Source organism: Lipotes vexillifer, unplaced genomic scaffold (assembly GCF_000442215.2).
Source record: "Lipotes vexillifer unplaced genomic scaffold, Lipotes_vexillifer_v1.1 scaffold860, whole genome shotgun sequence".
Lineage (NCBI taxonomy): Eukaryota > Metazoa > Chordata > Mammalia > Artiodactyla > Lipotidae > Lipotes > Lipotes vexillifer.
Window position 1 is genome coordinate 1,692,178 of NW_006789568.1, and position 16,118 is coordinate 1,708,295.

Sequence of the window (16,118 nt, forward strand, 5' to 3'; positions counted from 1 at the left end):
GGAAAGAGAATGCTAGCTAATTTAAATAAGAAAAGAACAAGCAGCTCTTGGCTTACATACCTGGGAGATGAAGAAGTGGAAGTGCTTTAGTCACAAGTAATCCAGGGTCTTCCTCTTGCCGTATCTTGAATGTGCTTTTTTCTGTGTCCACCTCATCTTTTCTTTCCAAATAGGGTGTTGTCCCTGGCATATGACAAGATGGCTGCTGGCAGCTCCAGGCTACATTGTCCCAGGGGATAGAGGGCTTCTTTATCCCAGAGCCATCCTACCAGTCTCAGGAGAAGGCTTCTGATTGGCCCTAGTAGGGATACATGCCCACCTCCTGGACCAGTCATTGCATCCAGGGTACTGTGATTGGCTAGATCCAGGTCATGTGCCACGAGGCACCATAGTCAACAGCTCCACCATCATCACAGGTGTCCTCATGACCTGGCACTTAGTAGGTGCTTGGTGAGTTTGTATTCCCTTTCTTTTTCTTTGGATTAACTCAACTGAAGTGAGTTATATCTAAATAAAAGCTACTTTCTCCCAACATACAAGGAAATCGATCTTTCTTTTAAACCATTTCTCTTCCAATTGTGAAAATAATATATGCACACGAGGGGCATTTTAGAAGATGGCATATATGGAAGCATTAAAAATGATGATGTATTCAATAGCACAGTGTTTGATGACCAGAGAACACATGTTGACAATGTAAAAAGCAGGGAAAAAAGCAGATTTCCAAACTGTATATAAAATATAATTGTTTAGGGCTTCCCTGGTGGCGCAGTGGTTAAGAATCCACCTGTCGGTGCAGGGAACACGGGTTCAAGCCCTGGTCTGGGAAGATCCCACATACCGCGGAGCAACTAAGCCCATGCACCACAACTGTTGAGCCTGCGCTCTAGAGCCCACGAGCCACAACTACTGAAGCCCACGTGCCTAGAGTCCGTGGCTCTGCAACAAGAGAAACCACCACAATGAGAAGCCCGCACACCGCAACAAAGAGTAGCCTCCGCTCTCTGCAACTAGAGAAGGGCTGCACGCAGCAATGAAGACCCAACGCAGCCAAAAATAAATAAATAAATACTTTAAAAAAGAAGTAATCATTAAAATAAATAAATTAATTTAAAAAATAAAATATAATTGTTTGCATTTATCGTTTATGTACGTGTACAGACATGTAGAAGATGTCATAAGGATGGACCAGAGTTAGCGGTTCCATGTCCATAACTGTAGGGATATAGAATCCTATTCCAGGCACTCACCACCTCATTCTCCTTTGGAGGCAGACAGCGAGGCCTTAATATCCTCCCCTCTTTTTCTTGTAGTCCTTACTAATTCCATTACACCTGTCTCAAAGCGAATTGCTTCAAGACCAGATGTGTGGTAGTTTTGCACAAAGGCTGGATAAGGGGTTTACTAGATTCCATGTTAGTACTGAGAACTGTAGGTCCTGTTTTCTCCTCCCACCTTACCCTCTCTGGGGTGGGTCCCTGGCAGCCCTGGCTGTACTGGGTTGCACCCCTGCCTGTTCATGGTTGATTGGACCATGGATGGACCTCTGGCTAGACTAGGTCAGTTGGATTCCCTATCTGGGAGTTTGAAACTGGGGCTGAAGTACGCACGTTGGCTGTGCAGGTGGCTCTTCCCATAAGAATAACTCAATGTGGGGCAGCCATTTTCTTCCACGTGATCCAGACACAAGAGCTCAACAGGGAATGTTGCCTCCAATCCTGAGAACATTGCCTCTCCCTGTTCCAGTCTTCTTCCAGGTCACTGTATTTTACCCTTGGGTTTTTGAGACATCCTTTTTGTATAATGAATACCTCCTTTTTACTTAAGCCAACAAGTGTGTTTCTGTCACTTGCCATCTAAGAGCTCTAACTAATGTGGGGAAGTGTTTGCATCATCAATCAGAGCCATGAAATTTAAATTTTCCTTAAATTTGGGACTTCCCTGGCGGTCCAGTGGTTAAGACTTCGCCTTCCAGTGCAAGGGGTGCAGGTTCGATACCTGGTCAGGGAGCTAAGATCCCACATGCCTTGCGGCCCCCCAAAACCAAAACATAAAACAGAAGCAATATTGTAACAGATTCAGTAAGACATTAAAAATGGCCCACATCAAAAAAATCTTTAAATAAATTCAATCAAAAAAAAATTTCCTTAAATTTATCAGAAGCGTTTGACAGCTTGTGTCTGAAACTGCTTTTTAGCTTTGTTGGTTCTCTGTTTCTTTGTTTTCTGCTTCTTCCCTGCCCCCTCTTTGCTCAGAGTCACAGCTAGGACACTTTCCAGTTCTCTACAACATACCAGTCTTTGTGGACTATAAATAGGAAGAAAAACAAGGCTGGGCAGTTGGAGAAATTGTCATTCAGGGGTTGGGGATTGTAATACATTAAATGGGAAAGTCTGGCATGCTTTAGGGAAGGCTGAACATTTTCAGGTTGAGCTGGATTTTTTTTTCTTCTTTAACTGGCTGGGGCTGGGGGGACCCCTAAGTTAGGACAGAGCTGCTGGCGGTCATCTGCTGAGCTGGCAGAGTGAAAGTGAGCACACGTGGCCGGGACCCTTGAGGAATACTTTGAGTCCTTTTGTAAACACCAACATTGTCATCTCTGCTGCAGATGTGAGAAAAATGAGTTTCAGAGATGAAGAGACACCCCCTCCCCGTCAGGTCACTTGGACTGCTGCTAGGCTGGGGACAGTGTTCCATCTTTCCTAAGCTGCCTCCCTGGTATGGAGGGGCTATCTGTTTTGTGTTTACCGTATGGAGCATTGGGGAGCGGGGTGGCTTCTGTAACTAAGTGCTTTAAGGATGGGCAGGGTACTGAGGGATGGATGGGTATTTTATTTCTCTCTCTGCCCGAGGCTCACGTTTGCAGCGCTGAAGTCTTGGCTGCTTTAGGCTCTTCCATGAGAGCCCGACCACCACCGTCCCCCTGCCCCCTTGTCCCCCATCCTATTCTTGGGGGGCCTCACCTCCTTCAGTAGGCTTGATTTCCAAGGCTTCTTTGGAGCCAGTGTTCTGGCTCGGATAGTCTGCAGCAAACTGAGTCTCTGCCGGCCTCTAGTGAGAGAGTTTGAAGCTGCAGGTGGGTGAAAGTGGCGTTTCTGTAGAGCCAAGCTGACCATGGTGGCCTCCGTGAAGCTGAAAGTCCTGGAACATCTTGCTTCACCGCTTGCTTTGTATTTGGGGATGTCCACAGTGAAGTTAGGACCCCTGAAGCAAGAATTACAAAGAAAGGCTTGCCGGCAAGGCATTTTGGGGTGGTGGTGGTGGGAGCCAAGACTTTCACTTAATGAAACACGCTTCCCTCTAGGGATTAAGAGCGTTGGCAGTAAAAGACACAAGTTGGAATTTGGAAAAAGCGTGCTGAAGTTGTCTTACCTCTCACTCTGCTTTAGCTAATGTTCTTTCCTCTTGGGGAAGACAGTCTTTAGAGGAGATGGTCATGAAAAAACCCCCTGAAAACTGACATTTCACATATATTTCAGGCACTTGAAAACCTGGAGGAGCCTCTTTCTGGGATGAATTGGAATACATCAATTTTTCTTCTTTCTAGATGGAAAAAAGATGTCTGATAGACAAATTCATGAAAATTTTTTCAAGAAGAGAAGTAAAAAGCCATAAAACTTCCTTGGGGGTGATGGAAGGACGTGCAGGTGGGGGTGGGGAGGGCAGGGACAACTCTTTCAGGTTGGCCTATTTATTTATTTAAAAATTTATTTTGCAGAGGTCTTAGTACAAGTTGGCTTTAAAGACAAATTCATTCAGGTCACATTTTGAATCTGGAGGAAGGGGGTGGATTATTCAATAAATGATGTGGGGATTACTAGCTAACCATTTGGAAGAAAATAAGGTTAATGATAAACTTCACATGACAAATCAGAATAAATTTGAGATTAAATATTTACGCTTTTAAAAAAGTCATAAATGCAGTAGACAAGAACACAGGCAATTGTTTCTGTAACCTTGGTGGCAAGGAAGGATTGACTAAGCATAACATTGGTGAGAGAAAGAGAAAGCTTGATAATTTTTGAAAAATTTTGCTGTAAACAAAATTGAAAGGGAAGTGACAGAGCTAATGTATTTGAAACATAAAGTATTTGGAACAAGGTTCTATAAAGATCTCTTACACCAAAAAAGGTAAATAGTCTAATGCCCAAAATGGGACACAAATGGAAAATGGAAATGGTTCAAAACTGTCAGAAATATTGAATTATTTTGTTTTAAAAAATAGTACATACAGGTCTACTGGATGTTTTCTTTCATGGCTGTTAACTAGGATGTTGCCAGTTTTTGCTTTTACAGACAATGCTTCTTAAAACTATTGTGTAAATGGTTCTAAAGGACAGATTCCCAGCAGTGGAATTAATGATTGGTAGGGTGAAAACATTTTATCTTTTGTAAATATTTCCAAAGTGCCCTCCGAAAGTTTTGATTCAAGTTACACTCCCATCAACTCGATATAAGGGTGCCTATTCCCCTACATCCTTGTGGAAGAATAGGCAGCTTTGGTTTCTTTCTTTCTTTCTTTTTTTTAAATTTTTGGCACGGGTCACGTGGGATCTTAGCTCCCTGAACAGGGATCGAACACGCGCCCCCCACAGTGGAAGGGCAGAGTCTTAACCTCTGGACCATCAGGGAGTTCCCCATGTTTTCAGCTTTGACAAAATAATTTGTCACACGGACACACATACACCCCTTTTAATAGGCTTGGCTATAATGAGCCTAGCTCAGGCCAGAGGGGACTGCTGCGAATCTCTCGGTGATGCTGACTTTGACCCTAATCAACCTTCCCCTGTAGTTCCTGCTAATATTCCACAAGGCCGCAGCGGGGGAACTACAGGAGGACAGTGGGCTGATGGCACTGGCGAAGCTTTCTGAGATTGATGTTGCCCTGGAGGGCGTCAAAGGTGCCAAGGACTTCTTTGAAGCCAAGGTAGGTGCCTCCTTCCTGTGCGGGCCAATCCCTCCCTCTGAGCACCCTGCCCAACAGGAGCTCCCAGCCAGCGACCAGCTCATCACCTCCCTCAGGACAAGTGAAACAGCAAGCGCTTAATCGTGTGAGCTTGCAGGGAAATGAGAGTGCGTTTGTGTGCCATCTGAAAATTAAAAGCAAAACAGGAAAACTGCCAGACGGCAAATGCATTTGATCCTGGTTTCAGATTCAAACAGGTTTGCTGGTGCAATGCTGCCAGATTGACTCTGAATCCAGACTTTCCTAAAGAATTCCTCCTTACCCCAAACCACAGTTGAGTTACTTGAACAGCTACCTGCATGTTTGCATCTTAGACACCTGTGTGTAAACAAGTCAATAATGGGGCCCAAGGAGGGTGCCTTGGCGGCTTGCCCTGAATCAGAAAAAGTATTTGCATCATTGACAATGGCTGGGAGCTGGGAAGGAATCTCCAGTGCCTGGTCTTGGAGCCCTTCTGGGTGCTTCCATGCATTCACGAGTTCATACAGTCACCGAACGTTTATGGAGATTTTACCCTTGCTGGGTGCTGTCGTCTTCCTCTCCGCAGGGCACACCTGTGGAAAGGGCGATCAGGAGAGCCCTCTGAATCCCCCTCCACAGCAGTGGAGTGCAGTGGATAAGGCTACCTGGGTTCAGATTCTTACTCCTCCACTTACCTGTCACCTGTTTGTGCCTTAGTTTCCTCATCTGTATAATGGGGTTGATAATGGGATTGCCATGAGGATTAAATGCATTCATGTGTATGAAGTGTTTAGCAAGCTCCTGGCTCACCGAGAGCACTCTGTGTGTGATGTGAGCTGTTGGGACGCCCTTCCACTCCAGGCAGGGGACAGCCAGCCTCTTGTGGAGTTTTGGCTTATTCCAGGAGTTTGCCCAGAGACAAAGTGTCCTTGGTGATACAGCCCAGCCTGCTCAGGCCCCTAAGCAGCACTCTCTCTTCACTTCTCTGTGACGTTGCCTTGGAGACAAGAGTCCATCATCTTTCTGCCAGTATGTAAACTGTGAATCGTGGTGGCCTCCTTATGCCTGAATCCCCTACTGCTGTCACCTGGCAGTTTCAGGGACAGGCGGACCACTCACTGCTCCTTCAACACCAGCATCGTATATCCAATCTTGAAAGTGGTTTGGCCCTTTCTTCATGACTTAACATTGGTTCAGCTCAGTTCCAGAAATGCCAGGCACCAAACCAAGCTCTGGAGAAACTCGCATTGATAGTGTTGAGTAGAGAGGAGGGAAGGTGGGATGAGTCCTCTCTATTCATTGACTGAATCACCACTTGCAGATCTCCTGAGATGCCTTGGGCAGGGGCCTGGGATTGAAACCCAAAGTTAACAGGACCCTGTTTTCAGCACACTGCTGCGGCTCGATATGGCGAGCGCTCAAGTCTGTATGGAGTCTCTGGGAATGTCTTATCTGGGCATATTCCCGGCCTTTTATAATCTGGCTCTGATCCCAGCTCCTGCCTTCTTCACCCCTAGGCACAGTTCTTCAAGTACTGCCGCGTCTTTTCACAACTGGGCCTCGAGACCTGCTGTTTCCTCTGCCTGGAATGTCCCACCCAAATGCCTCTTCCCTGAGAACTCGACTCATTCTATCAAACCCACCTTAAAGAGCTGCCTCTTCTTGGCGGCTTTTCCTGACTCTCGGGGCTGAGACTGTCCATGCTCTTCTGGGTGCCTCTATTATGAACGGAAACAGTATTATAATTTATCTGTTCAAGGCATTCTTGGACGCTCTTGGTAAGAGTATAAACTGACCCAACTTTTTGGAGAGCAGTTTGGGGCCAGCTGTTAACATTTCATATCCTTCACCTCTGGAAATCTGCCTCGAGGATTTTATCCTTCAGAGGTACTCATGAAAATGCACCTAGATGTATAGACAAGGATTTTCATACAGTATTGTTATAACAGAGGAAAACTGGAAACAACCAAAACTTCCACTACCAGGGAATTGAGTCCACTGTGGTACACCCACACATTTGTACACCCTGCAGCTCTCAAAGAATGAGATGCAGTTGCATTTATGTGTGGACAGATGTCCCAAATGAATTAGGCAAAACAGTATGTTTGAAACCCAATTTCATTAAATAGTTAAGTACAACCTGGATAATTATATACTAAAGTATTAGTAATAGTAATGTCAGAGGAACTTATTTTCTATAATTTTGTAAGGTTTTATAATGCGTGTGCATTATTTTTACAACAAGGAGAAAAGATGAAAAGAATAACAATAAAATTTTTTGTGTTTATACATCTGCCTCCTCACCCACAGATTCAAAGGCAGGTGTGTTATGTTTGTAATTACAGTGCCTGACTAATAATGGCTCTCAGGAAATGTTTGCATGAATGACGAATGGAAGGAATTATTGCCCAAGTTTGGGAGAAGGCCATAAAGGAGGTGACATTTGCTACAGATGTTCAGAGATGAATGGGGATTCACCTTATAATCAGGGAAGGGAAGGCGTTCCTGGCGTGGAAATAGCGAGAGCAAAGGCTCCAAGGCATGGTGGGGGGGGCGGGGGGGGGAGTGTCCGGAGGCTGGCTTCTGTCCATACTGGATGCAGTTGGACAGGAGGCTCTGGGCTCGCCTGAGGGTCAGACCTTCCCCAGACTGCTGATCACCAGAATTATCTGCCAGCCAGCTTCCCAGACCTCACCCAACTCTACCTGGGCTCTGCAGGTGGATCCAGTGCATAGCCAGGCTTGACGAGCAGGGCCTTGATGTGATCAGCAGTGGGCACTATGGGGACAGACTTGCCCTGGGGGAGGCTGGACTCAGGGAGGCCTCCGTAGATGGCTGGAGAAGAATTGCAGGTCCGATGAAGAGCATGACAGAGAGGCTGGGGAGGAGGTAAGGATGAATCCCCAACTCCCTAGAACTCTCAGTATTTATGACCACTTGATTGGAGGTGGAAAGTATAATGTCACGAGGTTATTGGAGTTGTGTGGCCAGGGGTTGATGTTTAAAAAAATCAAGATAGGACCCATGCCTGTGAATGTGAATGGTTTATGGAGGAAAAGTGATAAGCTGGGTTTTACTAAGTCCGAGGTGACTTCAGGCAAGGGAAGGTCTGCCCCTTCATCGGAGGGGTACCCTGTTGGGTTTTTTTTGCGCCCCTCCTACCCAAGCCTCTTTAGATTGGGTACTTTTCTTTCTAGTATTTCTCACTACCTGGCATATATTTATTGATTGTCTGCAAACACAGTAAAAAAGAAAGACCTTGTGACTTTTGTTTGCTAATAGTTTCTGCTCAGGTTCTGTTGGACAGAACTTGGCCACACCCAGCTAAATGGGAGGCTACAGAATGCCTTTTTTTTTTTCTGGGGATCCATGTGCCCAGTTGTAATTCTGCTACTAAGGAAGATGAGCATACTAGATACTGAGAGTCATGGAATAACCTCTTCCACACTTGTCCACACCTGAACCAACCGCTGGCAAGGGCTGGAGTATCTACCCTGATTGGATTCGCTCCTCGAGCCCAGGGGTGAGGTCAGTCTCCCCTAGACCCTTGGGCCGTGTGCCAGGGGAGCATCTCATAGAAAGAAAGAAGGAGGAAATGGATGTTTCATGGACACTCAGCCACACAGACCACAGGAGCTATCTATCTTCTCAAGACACAAGCTGAAACCCGAGAACTAGAGGGAATTGACCAAGGGCAGAACATAATGGTTCTGACTGGACTGTGGGAAAGGAAGTAACCAGAGATACAAGGAAACCCTGGAGAAAATGCTATTTTGGAGGCCAGGAGCAGTTTCAAGAAGAGATTGAATCAGACGAGGCCAGAGCAGAGGTCTTGGGTCCAGCAAATGGGTCAGTGGAGAGTTTTGAGAGATGAGGTTCACTGTGGAGGGCAGGTTGTAACAGGGTAAGAGGTGGGTGGGAACTGGGGGGAAAGAGCCCTGATGGCCGCTTTTCTGTCTAGAAGGTTGGCAGAGGGCCCTGGACAAAGTGCGGATGGTAGCTTAGGATCAGGAAAGAACTTCTGAGTTTTGGGGTTTCTTTTTAAAGCCTAGGGAAGATAGATGTTGGTGTGTTTTTATGTCACAGGGAAGTGATCCAGGGAGAAGAAAGCATGAAGGTAAAAAAAGGAAGGGGTGACTGACAAACACATGAGTGCTGATGATTGGCCAGACCCTCTGCTGAGCGCTTCAGATTCATGTGTTATCTAATGCTCACACAATCACTCTGGAGGTAGGTGTTACTGACCCACTTTGCAGATGAGGAAATTGAAGCTTGGACAGTGGTTTGTTGATAAATGTTAAGCAAATGGCTGTCTGGACAAACTGTATATATATATGCCCAAGTTTATTATAAATATATTTTGCAGATATAAAAGATATGCAGCACACAATTTGCAAATAATAAAATATACACTATTTTAATTGTAGATTCCATGTAGCCTATTGATTCTTTTTTTAAAAATAAATTTATTTATTTTATTTATTTTTGGCTGCTTTGGTTCTTCGTTGCTCTGCGCTGCTCTCTCTAGTTGTGGCGAGCGGGGGCTAGTTCCCTGATAAGGGATCTAACCTGTGATCCCTGCAGTGGAAGTGCGGAGGAGTCCTAACCACTGGACAGAGCAGGAATCCCCCTTTGCTGGACTCTTGCATCCGTAGGCAGCCTATGATTGCAACTGACAAAAGAATGTATTTCCGGGGACTTCCCTGGCAGTCCAGTGGTTAAGACTCTGTGCTTCCAATGCAGGGACAACAGGCTCGATCCCTGGTTGGGGAACTAACACATCCCACATGCTGTGTGGTGCAGCCAAAAAAAAAAAAAAAAAAAAAATGTGATTCCAACATGAATGTTGGTTGGTATTTTGTTTAAAATTAATTTCTAAGAAAAAAGTGAAAGGACATGTATCAGAACTTCATTCAGTCATCAATGACGTGAGCAACATCTTCGCTGAATTTGATAATAGTTTTCAAATATTGGAAGAACATTCTCTCCATCTTGGAGCTATTCACAATGTAAAGGCTACAAACACTACACATGTTTAAGTTTAAACTTAAAACTTAAAAACATTTTAAACATTTTTCCATCACTTTCTTAAGAAAAGATTGTCTAGACAGTCAATGAAACAATAATCAAAACCCTTGTTTGTAGCATAGTTGTTCCAAGATGTAAACACTCCCACTGGGGTTGCTTTCAAGCTACCAGTAGGATGCTGTTGAATGCGGAGTTGGGAAGATTCAAGGTAGCATGTCATCATATAGGATTTCCACCTTAGAGGTATAACAGACATAGGTGACCTCAAGAACACAAATAATAGTAAAATGTAGTAAAATAATCAGGAAGTGATGACTTTTAAGTATGTATTACTTTTGTTTGTAATATAATTTATTTAATTGTGAAAGTATATAAATCTAATTTTTAACAGCAGCGCGGGGTTCTCACTGCGGTGGCTTCTCTTGTTGCGGAGCATGGGCTCTAGGCACACGGGCTTCAGTAGTTGTGGCACATGGGCTCAGTAGTTGTGGCTCACGGGCTCCAGAGCGCAGGCTCAGTAATTGTGGTGCATGGGCTCAGTTGCTTCACAGCATGTGGGATCTTCCCAGACCAGGGTTCAAACCCGTGCCCCCGCTGCATTGGCAGGCGGATTCTTAACCACTGTGCCACCAGGGAAGTCCCTTAAGATTTTTTTGATATGGACAATTTTTAAAGTCTCTACTGAATTTGTTACAATATTGCTTCTGTTTGTTATGTTTTGGTATTTTGGCTGTGAGGCATGTGGGATCTTAGCTCCCCAACCAGGGATCAAACCCACACCCACTGCATTGGAAGCCAAAGTCTTAACCACTGGACCACCGGGGAAGTCCCTAACAATGGCTATATTTAACAACCAGTTCATAGAATTCCTGAAAATCAAACAACTGGCTTGCAAGCAGGCACCAGCCAGTACATCTCTGAGCCTAGAGATGTTCAATGAAGGGCCCAGCGTCTCACTTCCAGAAGCACAGGGAAAGGGGGAAGGATAAACTGGGTGGGAGAGGAGTCCAGAGTGGATGGACTGCGTTAATCTGTGTTTTCTAAATGAGGGAGGAGGTGGGCTGCTGAGAGTGGCAGGATCCTTAAAGGCTGCGGCTGTTCTTCGGATGACCGCTGTGGGGGAAGAGATGGGAGGAGGAGGGCTTTACTGAAGGCCCAGCCCAAACTGGAAATCCTCACCTCCCAGTGGGTCCAGACACTGTCCTTGTGAGACTTCTAAGAAAAACACGTTCTCAGCCTGCAAGCAGGAGCCAAGTCCTTGGTCCAAGGGCAGCACTTGGCAGACTGGGAGGGGAGAGGTGAAGTGTGTCAGGCAGAAGTTCAGGTCCTAAAAAAAAGAAGTGCAGGTCCTGGGAGTTGGAGGTACTGTGACAGGTGTGTTGCAAATATTGGTCAGGCATCCTTTTCGGGTTAGAAAGTAAACTAGGGCGAGGCCAACACACTAGAGAATGGGAGTGTGAACCCTGGTTGTAGGGTTCTACGGAAGCTTGGGGAGGCTGGGTAGATAGTAAACTCCAACCTGGACTTCTTGCCAGAGTCAAGAAAGAGCAGTCTCTGTTGAAATTTTTGATGACATCAAAATTTAAATATTTGTATGACCTGAGATACCTTGAAGTTAAAAGACAAACAAAAGACTAGAGGAAAGCAACTGAAGAAAAATATATAATGGGGGACTAAACCTAAATTATGTAAAGAATTGCAAATTAAAGGAAAAAAAAAAAAAACCAACTGAATAGAAAAACGGGCAAAGCATACAAATGGGTAATTCACCAAAGAGGAAATAAAAGAAGGTGCCAATTTTTTTGCCTATCAGATTGGCAAACAGGAAAAAGGTTAATGATAAGCGTTGGTAAGGTTGGGAAATGAGCGCTTGCATTCCATGATGGTGGGGTGCAAACTGGAGCAGCTGTTTGGAGAGCAGTTTAGCAGTCTTTATTAAAAATAATGTACATGCCCAACATGTTTGCAAATTCTACCAAATTGATGAGACCCACAGAGAGGAAAAAAAAAAAAGAATCAGTCCTAGAATAGAGGATAAAGGTGCATTTATCTGATACTGTATTATTGAAGATGGATTCATATCCCATTCACAATGCCAACAAAAAACATTCAGTATTTGGAAGTAAATTTAGAAGGATTGATTCAGAGAAAGCCGAAAATTTTAGTTGGTAACATTAAAAAAACCCAAAACAACCAGTACTGAATGAAAACTGAGTCATTCAGGGAAAACTGTACATTATAAAGATATCCCTTTGCCGCAGGCAGATTGATGCAATCCTATTCGAGATGCCTGCTGGAAGCTCATTTGGTTTTTGTTTTCCACTAGAACTAAAGGATATTATTGTGAAATTAAAGGTGGAAAGTAGAAGTGGGCAATAGGCGTGGATGTTAGGGGTATCCTGAAAAAGAAGCTGAGGTGGAAAAGCCAACCCCAGCAGATAGGAAGGGGCATGTGTAACACAGCAGCAAATAAAGTGACGGTGTCCTCGCTGTTAGAAAGCAAACACTGGAAGACCAAGGGGAGGGAGTGTTGGGCGGGGGTCAGGCCCCCAACAGGACCAGGATCCCAGGTCACGTGGCTGGAGACGAGCGAATTCTGTCTGATGGGCTGCTCCCTCTGCAGGTTTCTCTTTCCTCTCTCACTCTGTTGGTCTGTCCTCGCTGTTTCTCTGCAGGTCCAAGCCTTGAACTCTGCCAGTAAGTTTGAAGCGGAGCTAAAAGCAGAGCAAGATGAGCGGAAGCAGGCGGAAGAGAAGAGGAGGCTCCGCCAGGCAGCCTTCCGGGAACTCAAGGCCGCTTTCAGTACATAGTTGGGCTGACCTTGACCTCTGGCCACAGCTGTGCCTCACAGATGCCCCGGGGAGACCTGGCCGGGCATCCACACCCCAGCTGACCCTTTGCCCCAACAAGCCTTCACAACCACCACCCAGCGCAAACTCCTTAATCTCATAGGGGTGGCAGGGGGCGGCTCTCATCCCCATTTGGGAGCCCCTCCCAGAGGTTCCAGCTGCCCCCCACAAGTCCCTCTCCTGCTTGCCTTCCTCTGCCCTTCTCTGTAGCCGGAATGTGCCTCTACTTGGCAACCTTTACTTTTTCCTTGTCTCTTTCCCACTCCACAGAGTGGTCTGCTGTGTTAATTTGTAAAGATATTTCTTTCTCTGGTGGTCCTCAGAGGAGATAGTCCCTGGAGGCCTATGATGCTAATGTTGCCCATTTCCTTGGGTAATCCTTCTTCTGTGCCTCTTCCCGTCATGCCCCTCTCTCCTTTGTTTCTCATCCAACTTCCCTGTTCTCATTCTTAGCCTGATCCTGCCAGCTGCTTTTGCATCTTCTGTCCTCTGATGATGGTGAGGTTTAAGGCAGGCCAGGCTGGACCACTCCCTAATCCCTCTCCAACAAGGGGCACGGCATGCTGCTGAGATGACACAAAATAGTGAAAGGATAGGAGATTCTGTTCCTTCCCATCACCTTTCTCCTGTCCTCTTAGCATTCCCCCTATATCTATCCTTTTCATTACGCTTCCCACTTCAGCCTTTTTTTCCCTACCCCTAAATACTGTGCTACTTAACTGTAAGAATGAAAGAATGATTATAAGTAATATTAATGAGTAGAAGAATTCCTGTTAACTCTGACTTTATGCAAATTATATTACAGTAGACCCCTGACATTCCCAAGTGACAAACCCAGAGCCTTTCAAAATCCCAAAAGTCATGACCATCCTCACCATCTAGCTGGTTTCCAACCTCTGCTCTAAGGTGCTGAGGTGAAGCTGTTCTTCAGCATAATTTTTTATATGTTATGAGTTCTTGGGATTGCTCACAAATATCAGGGGCTTTTTGTATTTTATAAAAGAATTTCTAACATCATATTTATTTCTTCTCTTTTTTACCTGCTGTCTCTACAAAAAAGAAAACATCTGCATTTTTACCTTACGGCTGTTCTTTTTAAATAAACGGTGCAAATGGACTTTGCCATCACATCAATGTGCTTCTAGTCTTCTGTGAATTGGAGGGGAGAGAAGGGTGTTTTCTGTGGGGGCCACATCCAGCCTAGGCTCCTGTTTCACACCAAGTCCCCGAAGTAGGGTTAGAAGTGGTGATTAGAGGCTTGGCTTTCACTCCAGGGCAGTCTGAGTACTGAGGTTGCCTGTCAGCTACTCTTCCCCTTCCCATCACTGAGGATTCTTTCAGCTGCAGGTAAAATCTGCAGCTTACTTTCTCTTGCTTCCTGGACCCCTTGAAACTCTGATGAGGGCCAATGACCCTTCCCTCCCATGTATAATTCCAGGGTATTTAGGGGACCTAGGTAAAGACCCCTGGCCTAAAAGAACACCCTTAGCTCCCCAGGGAGAATAATTTCTGTTTCCTGCACAAACCCAAGACCTACAATTCTCAGGCATCCTTCTGCCATGTAGGGTCACCCCAACCTCCCCACCAGAGGAAGTGGATATGAAAAAGGCATGGAGAGGCTCTTGCCATATAATCTAGCAATCGTGCTTCTTGGTATTTATCCAAATGAGCTGAGATGCTTTGTCCGCACAAAAACCTGCACACGAATGTTGATAGCAGCTTTATTCATAGTTCAAAACTTAGAATCAACCAAGGTATTCTTCAACAGGTGAATGGATAGACAAACTGTGGTCGATCCATACAGTGGAATTCAGTGATGAAAAGAAATATTATTCACTGTTGAAAAGAAATGAGCTATCAAGTCACAAAATGACATGGAGGAAACTTAAGTGCATATCACTAAGTGAAAGAAGCCAATCTGGAAAGGTTGCATTGTATATGATTCCAACTATATGAAATTCTCGAAAAGGCAAAACTGTGAAGGGAGTGAAAAGATTAGGGTTATCAGGGGTTAGGGCAGGGAGGGAGGGATGAACAGGGGATTTTTAGAGCAGTGAAACATTCCGTATGATGCTATAATGGTCATTGTACATTTGTCAAAATCCATATAGAATGTATAACACAAAGAGTGGCCCCTAATGGTACTACGGACTTCAGTCAATAATAATGTGCCAATATGAGCACACCGGTTGTAACAAATGTACCACACTAACGCAAGATATTAATAATAGGTGAAACTGGAGGGGGAGGGGGGAGAGGGGTATATGAAACTCTGAACTTTCTGCTAAGTTTTTCTATAACCTAAAACCGCTCCAAAAAATAAAATCTATTAATTTAAAAAAAGAAAAGAAAAGAAAAAAGAAGGAAGGAAGGAATGGAGACAACAGTATAATTACTTCAAATGTCCATTTCCCTCTGTGGACAACTAGAGCCATGTAAGAGCTAAAACCTCTTGATTGCAAATGATAGAAAATGTAACACAAAAGAACTTAAGGGAAAAAAATGGACAAATATTGGGTTATGGAACTACAAAGACCAGAGGCAGCACTTCTTTGCCCCCTCTTGGTCATGAAGTCCTATAGATCGTGTTCCTTTCATGCTTCTTACCCACAGTTCCCATCCTCCATCTCCACGGCCGTGGCCTTCATTGGTTCTTTCCTGGGTCTCTACAGTGGCCTCTGAACTGGTTTCCCTGCCATCATTTGGCCCTGACTGTCCAAACTGCCATTAGAATAACCTTAATAAACTGTGGACCGTTGCTAACATCTCTCCTTCAGTTTTTGGTTCTCCACCTTCAGGATCTGGGCCCTGCTCACCGCCTGCTGCTTCATCTCTTGCCCTTCCCCCTCCCTTCCAAATGGTACACTCCCGGAATATGCAATACCTAGCAGTTCCTAGAAAGTGCCACTCCTCCAGACTTTTGCACATGCTGTTCCCTGTGCCTGGCACTCCCTCCCTTCCCCTGGCAAACTATTTCTCATTGTTTGTGACTCAGCTAAGAGATTATCTTCAGGAAGCTTTCTTAATGCTTGCAGCCTAGGTGCCCCTTCTCGGGGTCCCCATTTCACCCTAAGTTTTTCTCTATTGTAATCCTTATGACATTATGCAGTATCCTTCTCTTTTCTTCTCTTCTTCCTTCTTTGGACTACGGACTCTTTGAAGGGCAGAAACTGCCTCGCTCACTGCTGTAGGCCTAGTACGCTTCCTCGCATGTGACAAACTCCCACCGCACACGCATGTTTGTTTCACAAGGACGTACCAGGTTTGTTGGAGCAGACAGAGATGGGCAAGGGAAGACCACTGCCACTGACTCA

At 45.1% G+C, this 16,118-nt stretch overlaps 1 protein-coding gene across 1 annotated transcript in view; it reads left to right on the top strand.

Annotated features, from left to right (window-relative positions):
* EFHD1 (EF-hand domain family member D1) overlaps nucleotides 1-13,887 on the top strand; it is a 38,766-nt gene extending 24,879 nt beyond the window's left edge. Inside the window, exons 3-4 of the mRNA XM_007462764.1 lie at nucleotides 4,793-4,927; nucleotides 12,631-13,887. Coding sequence (XP_007462826.1) covers nucleotides 4,793-4,927; nucleotides 12,631-12,765 — 270 coding nt within the window. The 3' untranslated portion in view covers nucleotides 12,766-13,887. The remainder of the gene's footprint in view (nucleotides 1-4,792; nucleotides 4,928-12,630) is intronic.
* The last annotated feature ends 2,231 nt before the right edge of the window (nucleotides 13,888-16,118 follow it).